General features: G+C 40.8%; 1 protein-coding gene across 1 annotated transcript in view; it reads left to right on the top strand.

Moving 5' to 3' along the window:
* The window catches only part of PRTG (protogenin), a 119,551-nt gene that overhangs the window by 80,372 nt on the left and 16,560 nt on the right, over positions 1-22,619 (top strand). The window contains exons 11-12 of the mRNA XM_045582288.1: positions 21,223-21,318; positions 21,982-22,168. Of these exons, the coding sequence (XP_045438244.1) occupies positions 21,223-21,318; positions 21,982-22,168 (283 nt within the window). The remainder of the gene's footprint in view (positions 1-21,222; positions 21,319-21,981; positions 22,169-22,619) is intronic.

The raw sequence follows: 22,619 nt of genomic DNA on the forward strand, positions 1-22,619 counted from the left end.
CTCTTACGCATTACTATAGGAATGCAAAATGGCACAGCCACTCTGGAAAAACAGTTTAGTTCTTTCTTACGAAGTTAAACATGCCTGTGCCATGTGACCCAGCAAGCTCACCCTAGGTATTTACTCCAGGAAAATGAAAACGTAGGTTCACACCAAAACCGATATACAGTGTATAGAGCTCTACTCATAATCCCCCAAACTGGAAAGCAACAAGTGCCCTTCAATGGGATAAATAGGTTGGAGTCTAACCATACAATTGAATACTTCTCTCCATTAAAAAGCAATGAACTATCCTGAATAATCTGCAGATGAATATCAGTGGCATTGTGTTGAGTGAAAGAGGCCAATCTCAAAAGGTTACGTTCTTTATGGTTTCATTTATATGGCATTCACAAAAAGTTGGAACTGTGGGATGGAAGCCAGACCAGTGATTGCCATGGCTTAGGTGGGGGCAGGCTTTAAAGCAACAGCTTCTTGATGGGATGGTTCTGTGTCCTGTTCATGGTGGTGACTACACAAATCTGTGCATCTTTTAAGTAGAACTGGACACCAAAAAGAAGTATTATAAATGTAGCGGACATACACTTAAAAATTGAAATAGGAGACTGTGTGTTTTGAGACCAAATGACCAGAGTTTGCATATTAGCTCTCTACCCACCTCCATGAATCTCTGTCAGTGTCTAGGATATTGAGGATTAAATGTGCTAGTGCTTATGGAACCCGCAGCACAATGCATTGGGACCTAAGAACAGCTCACTAACTGTTAGCTGTTCGTAAATATGATTAGGTGGAGGAAGAAGTTGGAATGACCCTCCAACTTCAGTCGGAATGGGCCTTCAGAAGTAAGACCAGGTTGGGAGAAGTGGAGGGTATTGAGTTCAGCCTTGATCGTGCTGGGTTGGAAAGATTGGTGTCTGGGTAGGGATGTCTATAGCAGCTTAATACATGGGCTTAGATTTCTAAGATCTGAGATGTGGTGAGTCACTGAAGGAAGGCAGAGAAGTTAAAACTACACTCGTATGCCATCCCACTCCAAGGGGCCCTGTCATCTTCCTGGCTTTGCTGCCTTGTAGGAAACTGAACTAACAAAGACTTGAACATAAGAAACCACTGTTGGTGTAATTGTAAAACCAAGGAAATTGGGTCATTTTCAGGAAAGTGGGTACATCCAGCACATCTCATTGAAATTTCTCTATGTGAAACTTTGAACGTTATCAGTTGTAACTTTCAGCACAATCTTTTTTTTTTAAGTTGTTATCTTTATAGGCCTCAGGAAACTAAATTTCTTCCCATATAGATAGCTCCTATTTATATTCTTAATTTGGTGCAATTTCTCTATCTTTTGTAGCAAATATCTGCTGTGCTTTGTTACAAGATTTTATCAGTTTCTTTTACTTGCTACAAAAGATAGAGAAATGTTAAAAAAAGAAAGGAGCAAAGAGAATCAGGCAAATCACTGTTGCCCTATTATGGGAGAAATAAAGTTGGTAGATTCCAAACCAAATCTTGTAACAAAGACAGGAGATATTTTACACTTCAATGTTTGAAAGGCTTTTTAAACTTTTTTTTTTTTTTTTTTTTTTTGTAATCCAGTTGACTGCAATAGCAGTACTACTTAATTTGAATTTCTGCCTCTTAAATTCAGAGGATTGCAAAAAGCATGAAAATGAGTGACCGTGTCCCCTGAAAGAATAAATGCCTCTTAAGCTATAGATTGTACTGTGTCAGAACTGTATTAATGGCATCCTATGGGGTGTTATACCTAACAATTTCATTTTCCACTTCTAAAAGATAATTTGGAGATAGAGAGGGAAAGCAGCAATGAGAGACTATAATTTCCTTAAACATTTTTTCAATACCTTTAAAAATGCAATAAGGTTCAACTTTCCATAACAAACCCCCAAAAAATAATTGGAAAAAGAATGTTGATGGTTTTTCCTGGACTTTTATATTCTTAGCCTTGAATAGTCATCACCTTTGAAAAGCTCTAAAACATGGAAAGCTCTCTGAAAAACACATCTGGCTTGTTATTAAATTAGGTGTAATTCGTGAACAAAAATGATACAAAGCTACTCCCTTTTTATCTTTTTTTTTTTTTTTTTTTTTTTTAAGATAAAGCAAGAGTTGTTTTTTTCCAAGAACTGAAATTGATGCTTTTGCCTACATGGCCATCACATTTGTAGGTTTGAAGTTGTTTTACTGCTTTCGCAGCTGTGTGGCAAGTTTTCCAGCAGACAATGGTGATGGGAGGGGGCTCCGTTGCATCTGGTTTCTCTTTGTAGAATGCCTGAAAAGTTGATATTCAGTGGTTTTCTTGAGAAAGCATTTCATGTGTAGAAAAGAAACTTTTTTAGTACCTAAATTAGCTTGCTGTGATTCAGATGCAGACGTTTTGTTTTCTTGGCTTAAAAAGAAAAAAAGAAGAAGAAAGAGAGAAGAGTAAAGAAAACCCTAAAATCACATAGCTCAGATAACCCTTTGACCTCTGGCTCTGGGGGAAGATTTACAGTACGTGCGGAGCCTCTCTTCACATGCCTGCCTGAAAAGAACCCCAAATAAAGGAAGGCCCCCGTGGAGATGGGGAAAATAAGCAGGATAAGGAAGTTCCATTATTCCAAGCGGCTATGTTTTTTACTAGTCCATAAAGTGAAATACCAATTGTGATGTGTTTCTAGTCTTACGTTTGAGTCACTTTAAATCTGGGGCCTGAAGTTGAAATAGTTTGTCAGGGATGCCCTGGGCAAAGCATCCTCCTCTGACTCCTTCTTAGCAAACATCCCTTCCAGCCAGTTCTCTCACATTAAATGTCCACGCGAAATATCTTTTCTTTAGGGAAAGCAAAACAACAGAAATTAAAAAATAAAAATCAGGCACTATCAAAATACTAGTGAGAATAGGAATCACCAATTGTTTATCTCTATATATCAAGTTTTTCTTCAGATACAAAATATAAAAAGTACATGAGAACAAAATTAGTTTCACACTTGTCTTCCAAAGAAGACTTTTTAACTTGGTTCCAAATGACACTTCAGATGAAGACATCTGAAGGAGCTTTGCAATTTAATGATGTTCACGTCTATATAATATTTATTTAACTAATAGTTTTACATTGAATGATATAGCTTTATGGAAATCTCTCCTAAAATATCTCATCATTCTCCACAGTACTTTGTATTTACATTTTGAAGTTTATTAAATTGATTCCACTGTTTTATCCTCTGTTTCCTTTCTACAAGATCTGATAAAACCTCATTAAAATCATAACAAATAAAAGCAGTGTTTTTGTGGTATCGGGAAGGTTCTCATAGTTATTGATCAGCCCTTGATTGTTGAATAGAACTCTCAAATGGTATTTTTATGAATGAAGGAAAAACTTCAGTAAACTTTTTATTTTCCTACTTTTAAGAACCTGTAGGAATTATAAAATGCTTGACAGGACTTATAAACAACAATTTCCTTACAGAAGGGAAAACCTTTTTGTAGGAAATTAAATCAATACTGTCCATTAATCAAGGTGCATGTCAACTCTCAAACCACTCTGGAAGTTTCTGGTGAATGTAAAGAATCTTTAGATGTGTGAGGTCCTTAAAGATCTAAGTAGGCTAAAAAAAGAGGACTTTTTTTTTTAAAATGCCACATTAGCACATGAAAGCAACTTCAAGGAGGATAGAAAAAAAGCATTTGCTGTATTGCACTAATTACACTTGTGAGTTTTGCTTTGTTGTTTTCTTTTGTTTGTTTTAAGCTTGTTCTTTAAAAACTTGGTTAATGCAAATGAAATTTTAAGCTTTATACTAATTACTTCATGGGGTTGAAGAAGTTGCAAGACAAGCCATTTATTTCCAGAGGAAAATATTTTTTTTTATCTTAGCCTTTAAAATATTTGTATATTTGTTTTATAATGTACATAATAGGACAGTCACACAGGTGCATGCTATCTATAATAATAAAAGCATAATATGCTAATTAGACTGGATGTCCTTCCGGATGACCTTTCAGACGGATGACCTTTCAGACGAATCCCGGGTGCCGGGTCCCAAGTACCAGCGGGAAGCCGGTGCCGGCACCCTACTCTTTCACGAATTTCGTGCATTGGGCCTCTACTAAGTAAATAAAGGTATATGTGCTGAGTATGCAAGCTAGAAAAACTTTATTAATAGAGGATAAAATAAAACAATTTGGACACCATTGTTTGAAAATAGAGAATCGAATATTTCTAAGGAACCATGGCAGTTATGAAGCTTTACAATCCAGAAAAGGAAATGAACATTAATCCAATCATCTCATAAATGATGATTACAAACTTTAATAAGTGCTGGCATGGAAAATCGGGAGGAATAAGGCCATGTTATAGGGGACACTTCACAGTTTAGAGGTAGGAGGTCAGCATAGGATTCTCTGAGAAACTGATGTTGAATTAATTAGCCAAGATAGGTGACTCCATGGGCACTCGCCTTGGTTTGTCATAGAATATGGAGCAGTTTCCTCAGCTGAAGGTTAAAAGGGCATCAGCTTTCTCGGGCTCCCGGGATGTTAATAATAACTTTTGAAACCTGTGCAGACAGTAGGCAGCACATTTGGCATGATTATATATACATCTTCCCTTGGAAATTGTGTCAGTACATTTAGCTGGTCACTACTTCAAACTTACATATCTTCTGCTTCCTTCTAAGAAAGACTTGGACTGACAATACAGAAACACAAAATTCAACAAAACAAAAAACAAATAGGTGCATAGAAGGCCCAATGTTGGTAAGGGTTTGGGATTTAAGAACACTCATACCAATAGACTTCAAATTGATACACAACTTTTCTAGGGATATTTGGGCAACACCCAAAAGAGGAGGCAGGGCAGTTGTAATGTGCCTACTCCCGAACCTAGAAATTTCATCAATAGACACCTGTCAGGAGGAAATAATAATGAGCATGCACAAGCGTTTAACCTTAAGGATGTTCACTGTGGTGTACAGCGTCCTTTGTAATTGTGAAAAGTGGAGAAAACCCAAAAACTCAACCACAGCGGTTTAATGAAATGAACTTTGGTGATCCATACAATTTGAATAAATGTGGACATTGAAAGGAATGTTTTAGAAGAATATTAAATAACATGAACAGTTGTTCGCAGTATGTTAAGCGAAAAAAGCAGGTGGTTCCGTTGATTGGAGCATTGGAGCATATGTCCCTCTCTCACATCAGTGTTTCTCACATTCTCTCCCTTCTTCTCTCTCTAAACTCATTAAACGTGTCCTCTGGTGGGAATTAAAATAAAAAATAAAAAGGGAAAAATATTATAAAATACAAAAAGTATTGAGTAGGTGTGCAAATGGGAAGGGAATGAAAACAACATACAACCCGATGCTCACAGTGCTTCTCTCTGGGTGCTGGTATTAAGGATATTTTATTTGTCTAAGTTTTATACATTTTCTATAACAAACATATTCTATCATAATAAGAAGCGAAAGTAAATGTTTTTAATTGGATATGCCTAAAGGAAGAAATTGGAGCAAAGATAAAGATGGGAAAGTTACTGAAACTAGGATTTGGATTCTCTGTTGTATAAGGTCCTGTATGATTGCTGGGGAATGCCTATCCATTTAGCTGTGCACTTCCTTTCCGCCAGAGAAAACCACAAACACTGCTAGCTATGGGGCACAGGACAGTGCACTTGGTAGGAGAAGATTGTAATATAATAATTGAATCCTTAAAATACAGTGCCTCCAGAAAAAAGTCTCTATGCTCAAGTGGTTGGAAATTCTCTGTGAATCTATGTATTGAAAATCCATACTAGCTTGTGCTTGACAATGACTTAAGATAATAAGGAAATAAGATTCCTGTGGTTTCTAGGGTCATTTAACAAGTTACAGGGTTTTGGATGACCTAGAGATACCAGTGGAGGAAACAATTAAAATAGTTTTTTGAACTTTCACCTTCCTCTATCTGGATGGCCAAGTATGATGATTTTTAGTGTTTCCCTTTCTTGAACAGCCTGCATCCCACTCTTTTCATATAATGACCTTTGGTTTCAGAATAGAAATTGTGGCAGATGGGCCTTAATTTTGACCATACAAAACTATAGAAGCTATAAATGAGGAATGATTTTATAGTGATTATGTTCATGGTTAAAACAACAGCGCTTTTAAAATAACAGTGACTATAAGAAACTTGAATTCTTCTGTTGACTATTTAATCAGGAAATTCTTTTGGTTTCACTCTGTGTGTTCACATTTGAGATTCCCCATCACATGTGTGAAAAACCATTTTAAGATCTGTTTAATACTTTCCAGTACCCCAGTGATCATCAGTTCGTTCAATACCTGAAAGATGGAAGGTTTATATGGAATTTGAGTAGATTGTTTGTAGACAATTAACATGGCAACGACCTGCACCAACTTGTTTCAAAAAACTCCTTAGAATTCTCTTATCTGCTAACACTAAAATTGATTTCAGAGTGACACATCATTCTGCAGCATTTCCATAAATTCTGGTAACATAGTGCTTCTTGTACTTTCTATAAGAGGCATAAATAAATAACCACCATCATGCTTTACCGCTGTGATTGATGAAGCCGATACTTCATCAGCTTGCATGTCCCACTTGGGGAGAAATTTAAGATTGGTTTCAAGCTGTCTACCTGCATCTTTCCCATCTTGAAAACAGGCTTTTCACTGCTGAGGACCGAGATTTGGAGGAATGGTTATCAAACCACATATGTTTTTGCAATGAAACTGTGCACCTCCGACCAAGTCGCCGTGGTTCAGGAGATGACAGATGGCATTTTCATGTTGCCTCACAAAAGGGTCAAAATGGCATGGCGAGCCCATGACAGTGAGATGGAGAAATGTTAGTCCTGGGAGGAAATTTATTTCTTGGCTTCAGGGGGAGTTTGGCTGTCATGAATAGGCCCTCTCTGTCGGTCTATAAAAATATTGTGTGTAAGGCCATGATGTATGTCAGACAGACAGTGTTAGCAGACAGAGCAGCTACTTACACACATGCCAAGCCAAGTACAGTAGCATAAGTCAAGGATTTAGGGTGCTTTTAGGTAAGGATTGGTCTCAATAGGAATATCAACATAACCAAAGGAATTCATTTCATTTTCTTAAGTAAATGTCATTTGTATATTCCTTGGCCTCTTCACTGCCCTAGGAGACTGCACCACCCACCTCCATTCTAACATTTATTTGTATTATAATGATAAATTCTTAAAATCAGCAGTTGCTTTATTTTATTCACTTTTAGTTCATCCAGGAACTTATATATGGACCAAACTCAGTACTGTTCACATAAAGCATCATACATCTCCAGGACAGTGAAGGCCGCTCTTTTTTGGAGTCCTCCTTTCTCTCCCCCCGCGCCGCCCTCCTCCTCCCTCCCAGGAGATAGCACCGCTCACTGCGCACGGGGCAGGATTCCATTAGCCCATGGTGTTGGAGGGGAGACTCAGGGGCAGTGTTCACTCATCTTACGGGAGGACCAGCGAGGTGCCTTTCTTGCGATAGAAGGGAAAGAAGTGTCACAGGAAAAAACAAAAGCTGCCTGTGGGGGGCTCCAATATGGCTTTCAGATCCTTTTTCCAGTGTTTGAAATTAAATCAGAGTCATTCATGGCCGTGCTCAAGTAGACATCTTCAACCCCAGATGTTTTTGTGCCCAGACAGCCTCAAGTAATGCATTTGTCAAAAACGGAAAATAGTTTTTAAAAGGAGTCTTGAAAGCCTGATAGATATATAGAAATGAAATCTCCTGGTAAAAAGAGAAATAACATGATATAATGGGGACAGTTTTATGCTTCTGGATTTTATAAAACAATCCATTTGGGGGCGGGGGGAGCAGTTGTTAAAACAGAGATTGTCTGTAGGACACACTTATTTTGGTAGGCAGCGGACTCACGTGTCACATACAAAGAACGGTCTTCTAAGTTATCCTAAGCTTAGTAGGAGAGGGGATGTTTTCACTGGGAGTGAGAGAGCTTGTTTGTCTAAAGGCCCGTCAGGGGGGCAGAACAAAAGGGACTGAGTCATTTCAGGTTTAGACAAATAACCTTACCATGAGCTTTCTGAGGGAGCTGCTGTGCGGAAAACGGTGGGGGGAGAGGGGGCGGGATGAGGCAGGAGGGGGATTGCCCACTCCATCTGCCCTTCTGTCTATCTTTCACTCAAATAGTCTACATTATCACAGCACAAATTTATAACATGTTGCCATAGTGATCATTAAAAATACTTCCTTAAAAGTTGTAAGACAAATAGTAAAAAATGCTCATGATTCACAATCCCTTTACAAAAATTCCATTTCTAAACAAAAGGAGAATGGATGTTTAATCTAAGTTTAAGTAAAATTTACATTCTTTCGGCTAAAAAAAAAAAACACCTCTGTCTTTACATCAGCAAGTGAGTACATTCACGTAAGGCATTATTTAACCGTCATGAATTAACTTCTTTCATCCTAACATCAGTCTGATGATACAAGACAAAGAATCCCCTTTTAGAAAAGACCTGCTCCCCGAACCTTCCTGCTGCTCAGAGGGGAGACACAGCAGGCCTCACAGCGTTTGGGTAACGGGAAGGTAGAGCACGCTGTGGAAGCGAGGCCTGTGTTTTCGGTGCCGTGCTTCCAACGCGGTGTCTGAAAGCAGCAGCGTGTTTCGCTCCGCTTGCTTTCCCACCCATCCCCCTCGGCATTTTTCCTGCCCCCCTGCCGCCGGGCCAGACTTGGGCTGGCCCCAGATCCCGTGTCAGAGGCCATGACCCAAGTGTCACCGCAGGGCCTCTCTGAGTCATTATAGGGGCGCATTGTGTGAGAGGGACGGCTCCGGGGCAGTGAGTCACCCTGGCCAGCCCAGGCCGAGGAGCTCTTCAGTGACACTGCAGGGGGACAATAGGCCTGAAAAGACTCACACAAAACCCGGTGGCACAAAAGATTTTATTAAAAATGGGCATGTGGCCGGACACTAGGTAGCATCCCTCAGAATGTCACCTTCCTCCCTCACTCTGAGCATTCCGGACTTGAACATTTTCCGACTTCGTGGATGGTGACCTGATACCAGCAGATTTTCAGGTTGCTCCTTACCTTTGCAGGCATACTCTCTAATGAACTGCTTTTAATGGAACTATAATGTGGCACTAAAAAAAAAAAAAAAGCAGAGCTTCTCTATAGCAGTATTTTCAGTCAACAACTCAAAGTAGAGCATAGTGATTTTTAAAGGAATGCTTTGCATTTGCTTAAGACATTGTATGAAGCCACTCCAACATGTTCCTGGCCTGTGTACTAATAAGCAAGCAGCAGGGACGGTCCTGGGGTCGGTGGGATTGCTTTATCTCCGTTTGTCCTGGGAAGACTGGTTTTCCCACCACCGGAGACGTTTCCGTAGAAGGATGGAAAACAGAGCTTAGGAAGTCTTTCCCGGATTTGAATTTTAGAAATATCAAAGATGGACTGACTCCTGTGGGATAAAGATTTCTCATGGTCCTGACCTCGGGTTTTCTCTTAACTTTACCTCCCCCTGACCTGCCCGCTCTGGCCCGGCTCTTTTCAATGCCTCTGGAGCCTCCCCAATAAGCAGCCGCTGGAGGAGACAATGGCCAGCTGTTCATGACTCCAATATGATCTCATTATTATTGGTCCACAGCTAAGCACGTTGTTAAAAAATGTTTTCCACTGTGCATTTTCCAGGAATCGGATGTCTAGATATGTTAGTATCACAACGAAGAATTCATAAAATTAGAACTGATGTCCATCCGTTTTACTGTCTGAGTTCATTTCCAGTCAGGGAACATTTGGTCTTCTTAGTGTTTGGGGGAAGGAGGGGGTATGGGTGTGGGCTTCCTACTAGGTGAGCCTGTTCATTTTACCTTGTGTAAGATTTGAGGCGCAGGAAACTGAACACCAAGGAGTCTTAAAGTAAAGTTTATTCCCCAGTAATGAGCGGGACTCATTACGGAGGTAGAGAAATCAGAATGGAAGGAGTTGGGAAGGGGGATGGACCCAGCCGGGCTGCCTCCTGTACATTGAGGACCAGCTGCACGTGGCTGGTCTGGGGGTCTTTTTAAGGGGAGGAACAGGAGAGGGTTGGACCCAGGGCAGAACAGGAAGGGGTGGGCTCCAGGACACTTCGGCAGGCGCTGATTGATGGCTCAATGTCTTGGAGATGTCTCTGTGACAGATGCCAGTAATGTCATAACTCCACCCACCAGTTGGGAGGAGGGAGAACCTTCTTGTGTAGCTTGAAGTGTAAGGGCAGAACAATGATCAAAATCTGATAGGACTGGAATTCTTAAACGTTTTCTCCTTAAAGTAAAATTAATTTATTCAGTAATGTTTACATCTTTGATTATTCTGACTTTGCTCTACTGTGTATTTGATTACCTCCTGTGTACATTAGTATTTCCCACTTACTCAGGGCCTTTAGCCTGGCCTCTTTCAGACATAACCTAAAACCTGGGAGCGGGCCAAAAAAAGGGATTTAAGTCACAAGCCCTCGGCAGGAGAGGATGTCATTCTTTAGAATTATTCTCTTAATTTACACATGTTCTAACATGTTACCGTATTTGATTTTTCAAACGTAAGTGATTATATGGCCCTGACTTATAAAATAGACCTAGAAACATAGAATTGGAGTTGAAGGCCAAGAAAAATAAGATTAAAAAATATCTTATATTGTAGAAGATACAATTGATGCTCTCAAGGATGGTTTTGAAGCATCAAAAATTTTTCAGTTAATTCCAGGATTCTAAAGAACCAGGGAAGTTTAAAATAAGTTTTTGGATATTTTACAATGTGGGGCAAAAGTAGGATTACAGTTGTTTGTGTGGAAAATAATACAATAACTAATTATACAAGGATAAACTGTATTTTGCATACTCACAACCCTAAACCTACTTTTGCTCCACATTGTAAAATATTTTAAAATATGTATACAGAAAAATGATCCTTAAAGGAAAGTTAGTTTAGTTATGTAGAAGTATCCTTACCTATAAAATAAAAATAATCATATTTTACGGGGCTGTAGTAAGGATTACTTAAGATACTGCATATAAAGTACATACTAGCTGTTGGCATATAAAGTCCTTACACATTTTCCCCAACTACTTTATTAACAAAGAAATTCATATTTATTGCAGAACACATGGAAATACAGGAAACTAAAATAACTAAAACTTCTAGCAGAGAGAGATGGAGACCACGGTTAACATCTAGGTACATATCAGAAGATAATTCATTTTCATTCCCCTTATAGCTCTTTCTCCAGTGACCCCGCACCTCCCTGCTCCTCCATGTTTTCCGCTTCCCCACCCCTTCTGATGAATTTGCTCTGTTAAAGGACCTACATACCAGATGTCATTCTTACGCTTGGTGACGTCTCCGCTGTACTGGACATTGTCAACTAATCTCCTCTCAGCTTCCATGAGATTTTAACCTTCCTGGGTCTCCTCGTGACTCTTTAAGACCACTTCCCACTCAACTCCAGGTTTCCGGTCCCTGCTGTCCTTTCCCTCCTTCGGCACCCCTTCTCCATGGATGACTGCTGAGTGTGCCTCTCCATCCTAACTGCTGGCTCCATGCTGCACTTTTGTTGTTGTTGTTGTTAACCTTCACCTAAGAAGACTTTTCCTCATGGACTTTTTTAGAGAGAGTGGAGGAAGGGAGGGAGGGGAAGAGAGAGGCATTGATGTGAAACACGCTGATCAGTTGCCTCCCCCACACGTCCCAACCAGGGCCTCGGATTGAACCTGCAACCCAGGCATGTGCCCTTGATCAGAACTGGGGAACCCATGACCCTTCTGTGGGCCGGCCAACACTAACCACTTGGCAACACTGGCCGCGGGAATGCAGCCCTTTTAATCGCCCACTTGTCAGCTCCACTTGGCTGTTCCTCTGGCATCTCTGACTCAACATGGCATTGGCTCTCCCAGCACATCCTCTCCCAGTTCTGCTGGTTGACTCAGGCTGTTAACTTGGGAGCTTTCTTCTTTTCATTAATCCCTTCTCTCCACCATTCCTTTTAGTCAGCTGTCCTCTGAGTGTGTATGTAGTACGATCTGCAGTGCCTAGCCGGACTCTCAGAACTCTGAGATCTGCCCCAAGTCTAACTTTTCTGTGTGACCCTCACTCCTGTACTTTTTAGGGAACTCCACCCTGTTCCTCATCTCTGATCCAGGCGTTATACTCTCTTCTCGGCTTCACTCTCTTCCATGCTTGCCGTAAGGTCCGATGCTGCTCAAATGCACTTCTCTGAAGCCTTGCTCACCCCCCAAAGTAGTAATCATTCCCTCTTTCCAATTCCCTTGGGGTTTTAAATATATATATATATATATATATATATATATATATATATACACACACACACACACACACACACACACACACACACACACATACACACACACACCCCGTATTTTTCGGACCATAAGATGCACCGGACCATAAGACGCACCAGTTTTTAGAGAAGGGAAATGAAGAAAAAAAGATTCTGAAACAAAAAGTTCAGTGTTACCACTACAATGTGTAAACCCATAAATCATGCAGAGACTTTCTATGCTTTCTTTGCATAGTTTATGGGTTTCTACACATTGTAGTGGTGAGAGAAGAGGCTGGAGAGTGTTTTACATTATGGTAAATGTTGTTGGTTTGGTATCACAGAAAGTCTCTGCATACAATATACCGGTATGAAGTTTGTTGCAGTACAAACATTTTGACAGTTACTGGTATAATAGTATGAAGAGAAATTCTGACGTAGAGGCGTTATCAATCAGGGCATCCAGCGGAGGGCGGAGTTTACTGGTGGGCGGAGATCTACAGTACGCCTACCCAGTAGTCAAGCACGGCAACAGAGGGCGGAGAAGAATGATTGGGGGAATAGACGCAGCATTCTTCCGGGCACGGAGTACGGGCCAGCAAGGGGTACAGGCGATGATTACGGTTTGGATTACGCAGTTACCGTACACCGCACCTGGGCTGACATGGAGATATGGCTGCAGCGAGGGCATGCAGGCTGACTACCATACATTGGAACTCCTCTACCACTCGGGGTTTACAGAGCGGGGCAGACACTCTGGGCACGGAGGAATGGACAGTGGCTGCAGCAAGCACACAGAGCCGGGCAAGCACACAGAGACCACACAGAGCCGGGCAAGTAAAAAACTTTTTTTTAAAGTATCTGTGTAGGCTATATTTAGACCACATGTGTCAAACACAAGGCCCGCGGGCCAAATCCGTCCCGCCAGGCCTTGCAATGTGGCCCGCACCGCGCTGTCATCACTGCACTCCGCTGCGTTTCCATCACAATGACAGTTTATGACTGTTCAGTAAACCATTCGGCCCGCAATTTAGGCTGGATTTTAGATTTTGGCCCCTTCTCTGATTGAGTTCGACACCCCTAATTTAGACCATAAGACGCAGGGACTTTTTCCCCCTACTTTTGGGGGGGGAAAAGTGCGTCTTATGGTCCGAAAAATATGGGTGGGTGGGTGTGTGTGTGTGTGTGTGTGTGTGTGTGTGTGTGTATGTATATATATAGTCAAAGAGGGAAGGAGAAGGAGAGAGAGAGAGAGAAACTTGACCAGCTGCCTCCTGCACACCCCCTACGAGGAATCAAACCTGCAACCCAGGCATGTGCCTTGCCCGGGAATCCAACTATGACCTCTTGGTTCACAGGTCTACACTCAACCACTGAGCCACACCGGCTGGGCTTCCTTGGAGTTTTAGCAAATCTCCTCCCATCTTGCGTGGTACTCATTTGTACCTTTGTCTTCACTGTTACCTAAACAAGTTTGAGAACAACTGATACATTTCAACTTCCTGATCTTTAAAGATGAGGAAACTGAGTTCCAGGAGAGTGCCCAATTTGCAGCCACGTGACTACCGAATCCAAGATTAAAATTCAAATTCCCTCATTCTCAAACCACTGCCCTCCTCTACACTTACTTATTTAGCACTGAAAGGTTTCTACCAATTGCTAGACTTTTTTTCTAAGCACTTTACAAATCAAACTCATTCAGTTCCCATTTAATAGATGAGGAAACTCAGCTCAAACCCAGGCTGTCTGGTTCCAGAGTCTGTGCTGGAATCACTGCATCAGCCTGTCCTTCTCTGTGAGAAGGAGCCGGGGTTAGGGGTCACGGGATGCTAAGAGTATTTTACATCAATTATTGATATTTATATCAGATATTGTTGTGGTTTTTTTTTTTATCAGTATGTCATTATTAATGATGTTATTATACATGGACACTCCTTTCGTCAGTTTGTGAATTACTTTATTTCCTCTTCCCATCAGCCTTACTGTATTCAGTTTATAGGTAAATTTTAACCAAGGTGCAGAGAGAGAAAGTAACTTCCCCAGGTGGCACAGTAATGACCAAGCTAGAACTGTAATCCAGGAAGTCTGGGTCTGACAGCTCAGCCCTCAGTCACTGTGCTGGGCTGGCTCTTTGCTTCTTTGGTAGCATTGAGTCATTAGAAGTCAGAATTCTTACCTGTTTGTCTCCGCATCCTCCTCTGTAAAGGTCAGGAGACAAAAACACTACCCAGCTCACAAGGTTTTTAAAGTTCATTTGACATACTCTGATCAAAGGGAGCCCTTCTCCCTTTTCACGGCTTTGCATTTCATGAAGTCTTTCATTTGATGAAACGTATGCAATCGCTGTATTTCACACGGACCTGTTTTGAATTGCTCGTTCATCAGTTTCAGCTGGTGTACATTAGCTCCCACCTTCGCAGCTACATGAGTGTGGCCATCACACCCTTTAGAGGTACACAGATGCCACCTAGTGGTAGAGAGCAGACACACAAGTTATTCCTGTAAAACACTGGAAGATGGGGGGGGTTTTTGTTGTCTTGTGGTCTTTAGCAACATGTGGCAATGAAAAACGGGGATGTTACTACCAGAGTTTTTAGTGGGTTACTTAATATGTTAAAAATGCAGCTAATATACTTTTATTGTTGAGTCTTATAATTTTAGAATGAAATTCGGTTCTTGATTGGTTCATCTTTAAAAAAATATTGGCATTACAGGCAGTCTCGTTTTCTTGACCTGTTTTTCTTGTTCTGAGTTATAGTTGCTGAGACTAATGAAAACCTAATTGTTAAAACTGGATATAATTTAAAAAGTGAATGAATTTGTTGCTTCCACCTGCTTGCTGCTTCTAATATTAGTCCCCAAATTCTTCCATATTTCCCACGCATGAAACGATCCTTTCATTAGGGAAGAAACCTGTTAAGGTTTTCCAAAGCATTTATCATTGGATTGTCTCTTTGTTAGCAGATGAGGGATTATTGGGTTAATACGGAAGATATGGGTGAAGGTGGATTTGACGCTGAGAGGATTACACACCATGTGACAAGGTCGCTCAAACAGCAAGCTCTTAGTGGGCATAGACGCAAACAGCACGTTGTCATACATGTCTCATATGTCAGACGCTTGAGTGCCTTGTCTGCTCCATGCACTAGGGAATATTAATGAGGACAGAGAGTAGCTAGAACTCAGCTTCAGTGTGTGCTCATTGTTAATTTGCTGATAGTCTGGATTCTAGACCCTGTGTGTTTGAATAAACATCTTTGCTATTCATTTCTCCTCACAACAATTATTCCCGAATTTAAGTGCACCATATTTTTGGTAGTACTTTTATGTTCTCCCAGGCAGCTTTACTCACATAACAACAACAATAATATTGTGTGTGCTAATTATAGGCACTGTAAAAAGTACTTAATAGTCATGATTTCATTTAATACTTTGAAAATCCCTCTAAGGGATTATATCTGTTTTCCAAAAGCAAATAAATGAGGTGAAGGGAACTTAGGAACGTGTTCAAGGTTGTGCAGTTAGTAAATAACACGGAGTATTCATTTGCTAGTCTGTCTCCTTTGGAAGATTGAAATTAAAAGCAAAAGCTATGTCTTTCTAATCCTTGAGTCTTTCATACAGTGCCTGATTTTTGTTGTTGTTAATTCTTAGCGGAGGATATTTTTCCCATTGATTTTTGTGTGAGAGTAGAATGGAGAGGGAGAGACACAGAGAGAGAAACATTGATGAGAGAGAGAGGCATATCACTTGGTTGCCTCCCACATGTGCCACCAAAGTGAAAGTATGATACATGCCCTTGACTGGAATCAAACTCGAGGCCTTTCCGTGCTTGGGCCAACGCGCTTATCCACGGAGCCAAACTGGGCAGGGTCAGTCCTTGATTTCTACGAGGCACCTAGTAATTGTTTGTTTATACCTTGAACTCTTTCTTGACCAACCAGACTTCTGGTTCTGATTCCTTCCTATATGAAACAGAGTCAAGAAGAGCTAGTGGTGACAGTGACTCAGAAAGCCAAGAAGTGAGGCAGGTCCCGGGGCCAGGGGAGTGAAGGTAAGTGTAGAGCCACCTCAGGGCTTCAGGAAGGAGAGCCTCCTATTTTGGCCAAAGGTTGACTCTTTAATCAAAGAAAGTTAATTTGGCTGGGACCACGATATTGCTAGCTTAAGCTGACACTCCGTAGTTAGGAATGAAAACATGTAGAGTCTGATTTCTGTTCGATTAATTTGAACTTTCTTTCTTGACTCTTCATCGTTACATATTGCTAAACATTTAAGCGACTCGGACCATAGATCCAAACACTCTGTGAGCTCTCAGCACTGGGACCAGGGAGAGTCACCCTGCTGAGGAGTGCTCTTTATAACCCCCTGTGTTACGTTTTGAAGAAACTGGGACAAAGTTTCTCCTCTCTCTTTCTCCTCCTTCCCTCGCTTAGTTTTGAGAAGGCCTGCATTATTCTTTGTGGCTGCTCTTCCTGACTCTGCTGTTTCCCCCCTAAACCACACAGCCCAACTCTGCTGAGTCTCTGTAACCAAGCACCGCGTATGTGGTGTGGCGACGCTGAACTCAGGAAGAGCCGTAACAGACCGTGGGAACTGGTTCCTGTGGCCCTCCAGTGTTGTTGATCCTGGGCCTCTGCTTTGTCTGTCCCTCATGTATGAGGGGGACCTTGCAGAACTGCAGAGTTGAAGGATTAGTGCTACTTAAGCTGAGGCACATTGTGTGTGCGTTGAACTGTATTTAATATATTGTTCTAAACTAGTTCGTTTTTTTTACTCTCTCAGACCATTAATTTGTTAACTGTGTGTCTGTTCTCTGTTTTCTTTCTTAGTTAATGACTCTTACTGCCTGATAATGCTCATCTCGACATTGTTTGAGGGCCCTGGCCCCTGAGTTCCCTCTCAAATGTACAGACACTACATGAAATCAAATTCCTAGCAAAGTGGTGAACGAGAATAAGCCAGGTCGTGCCTGGGTCTCTGGAGTAACAAACCAAAATAGCACAATGACTAGATTTTTGAGATTGGACTCCAGTGCTTTACAGCCTAACAGAAGCACGTGGCCGGTGCACGCAGCCCCCTGCGCAACTTGCCCAACCTGCACTTTTTGTTTGTTTTTTTTAATATATTTTATTGATTTTACATAGAGAGGAATTGAGAGAGACAGAGAGTTAGAAACGTCGATGAGAGAGAAACATCGACCAGCTGCCTCCTGCACACCCCCCACTGGGGATGTGCCCGCAACCAAGGTACATGCCCTTGACCGGAATCGAACCCGGGACCTTTCAGTCCGCAGGCCGACGCTCTATCCACTGAGCCAAACCGGTTCCCGGCTGCACTTTTTGTTTTTAAAACAAGAATCTTTGTAGAGAGCATGAAGAAGGGATCACGTGGAACCAATGTGAGTGGGGTATCCCTCTAAATTATTTTTCCCACATAGTATGTCCTATTTTATTTTCCTCCTGAAATCATTACCACAGTCATCCTAATTCTTGTCTTCCCTTTTCTGTGTGGAGAGAAACGAAGGGGGCGCACCTCCACCTGCTCGATTCGCCTGCTCAGCGGCTTACGTTATCCTGACCTCCTTCCTGTAGGAGCCGGGCAAGCAGCCCAGCACTGAGAGGACTGCGATGGGCTGGCTCCTCGGATGCGTTCCTGATGGGCGTCCGGGGTGTGCTCCTCCTCACAGCGGGCTCAGTGCAGTCTGTGCTGAGTGGGAGAGAGCCAGGTGGTGAGGGTCTGAAGGGAGCACCTCTGTTCTCTCATCTCTGCTCTGCCTGACCATTAAAAAAAAAAAAAAAAAAGTTAATTCTGGGTTTCACATTGAGTGTAAGCAGTTCATTTTTTAAAGAAAAAGAAGGGAAAACTTGAAGAATCCATTTTAGGGTTAAAGAGAAATATTCCAGAGAAGCATTTGTGAAGTGTTGATGGATTGCACCGTAGAAAAAGGAGTTATCTCTCCAACTGTCCTCCTAAGCCCTTATCAAAATCAGCTTTCTGTGAGGGAGGGCTGTGTCCGCCTCCGGCTCCCTGAGACTGTGAGCTTCTTTGGGCAAATTCTGTCTCCTCCTTCCTTTTCTGTATCTGCTGACATAAGACCTCACTCACTCAGCAAGCTTTCCTAAAGATACTCTTCTGAGCACAGACAGGATGAAGAAATGTTTTTGAAGATGGCACTGTGACTTTATAAAGAATTAGGTTGCAAAGAGCCTGTTGAATTTCATTTGTACCCATTCGAAGGGAGTATTTGTAAAGCTGAACTCAGGATTCAGTTGACTAATGAGTTCAGCAACATGGTAGGAGGAAAGAAAGGGGAAAAAACCAGCCCTGGCTGATGTGGATCAATGGTTAGAGAACAGGCCCACACAGCAAAGGGTTGCTGGTTTGATCTCCTGTCAAGACGTGTACTGGGTTGCATGTTAGATCCCCACCCTCGGGTGGGGTGCCTGCGGCGGGAGAGGGGGAGCCCTTTCCTCCTTACCATTATCTGCAAATAAATGGGAAAAAATATCCTCAGGTGAGGATTAAAAACAATAACAACAACAAAACAGAAAGAAAAAAGCAAGTTCAAATTAAGTAGCCTTTAATCTGAACCGAAATCGTGTGGATCTTAGAATTTCAGTGCAAATGTTGGAAGTCATTTCAGTGATGAAATCCAAGAATTTTTCTATGTTCTGCAGTAATCATTTAATAAAATATTTGAAAATATTTCAATTTTGAAATTCATTATAAGGAAACAAACTTGCAGTGACAAGGGCCCATGTATTTGTGTAAATTTAAAGGCCCTGTTTTGTCATATCCACAGGGTCTTGGTTCAGCTTTGTGTGACATTAGACATGCTACTTAATACATTTTTACCACAGTTTTTAATAAATAGGAATAACATATCTTACAGAGTTTTGTGATACTCAAGATAATGTATCTGAGAAACATTTTCTATAAATCAGTCAGAAGTTATTAATCTTCCTACCTTTTTATCTAGAAATAACAAATTTTCTAAGTTGTTTAATTTTTTGTGTTTTTAATTTTATCAAAACAAATAGAAATAAATGTTTTTATTTTAGGAAAACCTTTAAATGGAATTCAATATTAAATGTTAGAATATATTAATCAATTTCTAAAATGTTTATACAAACTCTTAAATTACCTAGAAGAGTTTAATAAACTCGTTTGATTTTTTTTATTTTTATAAATGTTTGGATTTACTCTAGACTTATCTTTTTTTATTCTAAGTCCTTTGCCACATTGGCTATATCTATCAAAGATTATCGTTTTTCTATTTCTGGGTAATATACCAAAAGGTAATGGAATCTGTATCTTGAAGAGATATCTGCCACCCCATATGTTCACTGAAGCATTATTCACAATAGACAAGATATGGAAACAACCTAAATGTCTGTTGACTGGTGAATGGATAAAGAAAATGTGACATGCGTGCATGGACAAACACACACACACACACACCATGTACAGGAATATTATTGAACCTTAAAAAGAATTAAATCTTGCTTTTTGCAATGAACCTAGAGGACATTATGCTAAATGAAGTAGTTCAAACACAGAAAGACAATTACTGTGTGATCTCACTCACATATGGGATCTAACATAGTTGAACTTACAGAAACAGAGTAGAATACCAGGGTTGGAAGGTGGAGAAAATGGGATGAGATAATCAAAGGATACAAAAAAAATTTTGAGATCTAATTTATAGCATAGGGACTACAATTATAAATAGTCTATTGTCTACTTAAAATTTGCTAAGAGTGTAGGTGTTATGTTTTCCCCACACATACATGAGATGATGGGTGTTAATTAGCTTGATTACAGTGATTATTTCACATGTCTATGAATATCGAACATCAAGCTATACACCTTAAAATATATGACTTTTACTTCTCAACTATACCTCAATAAAGCTGGGGGGCGGGGGGAGACATACATTATTTCTGAATAGTATTTATTTTTGCCCTAAGTAAGCATTTTGTAGTTATAAATGGTTATACTTAAATTTATTGATATAATTAAACTTCTTGTATATTTTCTAAAGTATACCATTTAAATGTTATAATCATTTATTTCTCAGAAGCCAGAATTTTTTTTTTTTTTAAATATGCATGAGACAGACTTTGGTTTTCAGATTGTGATAGTTAATGAATACCAGTAGAGGGAGCTCCAACTCATCTTAGCTCTCAACTTGAAAATGTAGGTTTGTGAAAAGGCCATGCTTAGAAATAAATAACACATGGTTCTAAAGATTTTCAAATGTGCTAAAGCACATGTGTCAAACACAAGGCCAGCGGGCCAAATCCGTCCCACCAGGCCTTGCAATGTGGCCCGCACCGCGCTGTCATCACTGCACTCCGCTGCGTTTCCATCACAATGACAGTTTATGACTGTTCAGTAAACCATTTGGCCCGCGATTTAGGCTGGATTTTAGATTTTGGCCCCTTATCTGATTGAGTTCGACACCCCTATTAAAGGATGATAGTTGTGATTCTGCTTAACCTTGAAGGGGAAAGCATCTGACTTTGATTTTCATGCTTTTAATAAACTTACCGTCAAATAACTAAATAAAAACGCCTATCTAGTGTAACTTCTTATAAGTGATTCGTCACCCAACCCACATCTTTGAAATCTATCTCAGTTGAGGAGGAAGAGGAGGAGGAAGAGTAGTGTTAGTAATGTTACTGTTTGAAGTGAGGTTAAGCAAAGTAAAATTTTAAATGATTGGTAGATAGTCACAAAAGCAATGGCATACTGAGGTGAATTGCTGAGTCATCATCGAATAGGATAGGAAGAGAGAAAATTGCATTTTACGTAGAACTGGTATTCATTCAGAAGATTTAAAAACCAAAATGTAGAAAGACTCTGGAACCTTTGTTTGCACCTAGTGGGCTACACCTAATTATTAAGCTGTTGGTTTCTTCACAGACCCCAGAAGAAAATACCACGTGAGGCTGCTGGCTTACAACAACATAGAAGACGGTTATCAGGCGGACCAGACGGTCAGCACCCCAGGATGTGTGTGTAAGTAAGAGTCTGGTAAATGGTTTCACTGTGGATGGCTCGCTCCTTCCTCTCCTCTGCCTTTAAATGTCAGTCTCATTCCTACTTGGAAGCCCTCCTGGTGGGATTACTTTATATTCTCCACGGCGCCTAAGATGGTGTCTTAAACAAGTACCTGCTCAGCAAATATTTAAGTGATATGTGTTTCATTATAAGAGCCTGTTTTACTTTTGCATGCAAAAGACCGAAAGAAATTTAACTGGGAAAAATGACCCTGAATGCCTACATTTACTGTACTTTCTTTTTATCTGCTCCAGCCTTGAGGCTAATTATTTCCTCCCAGTTACTGGTCAGTTTTATTGCTACTGAGAGCTGTTTGATTTTATTGTTACTCAAGTGGGTGCCCGCTGCTGGCTTTCTGAATGCTTTTGGCTGGTAGCTTGACTTCTCCATGCTTCTGTTTCTCAATCGAAGTATTGATAATATTTGATTCCTCATCTAACTCATGGGAAAGTTGGTCAGGTGTGAATAATAGGCCATACCAACCGCTCAAGGAAAAAAATAATAGGCCGCTACCAACCGCTAAAGTCAACGTATGGGATGGGGTGTTACGCTTTTACCATTTACCACTCCCTACAGTCAATGTTATGCAGTGAGGTGCGTTAACACTGTGTTTTTCAATAGCTGTTCGCGATCGCATGGTTCCTCCTCCACCACCACCCCACCATCTCTATGCGAAGGCTAACACCTCATCTTCCATCTTCCTGCACTGGAGGAGGCCTGCATTCACCACGGCCCAAATCATTAACTACACCATTCGCTGCAACCCTGTCGGCCTGCAGAATGCTTCTCTGGTTCTGTACCTTCAAACGTATGTAGCTCCCATTGATGGTGGTTTCCTTTGCTCCCTTCCTGGTTCATACGTCCTGCCATCTTGGGCTAGCCTGAGCTTCCGCTGTAAGCATTTGTCTCAGGACTTACCTTACTTAGTAAAATGTCTGGGGGTTTTGCACCTTGGCAGTTCTGAAACTGCATTTTTTGACGTTTACTTTCTGTAAATGATTTTTGTTTGTCTGTTTCCCCCGCCTCATGCAAAAAGATTAGGCAAGAAGCTATTTTTTCATATGGCGAAAGAAAGGCATGTTTAAAGAAAAACAAAAGATCATTTTCATGTTGGCATCAAAAAACAAAGCTATTCTGTTTTCTAGGTTATAGATAAAAAGATGCCTTTCACTATACTTTTAAAGTATGCTTTGACTTCCAACATTTCAGAGGAAATCCCTTTGTAGTAGGATACTTGTAGGCAACTTGTATGACAACTT

This window comes from Pipistrellus kuhlii, unplaced genomic scaffold (assembly GCF_014108245.1).
Source record: "Pipistrellus kuhlii isolate mPipKuh1 unplaced genomic scaffold, mPipKuh1.p scaffold_m20_p_1, whole genome shotgun sequence".
Taxonomy (NCBI): Eukaryota; Metazoa; Chordata; class Mammalia; order Chiroptera; family Vespertilionidae; genus Pipistrellus; species Pipistrellus kuhlii.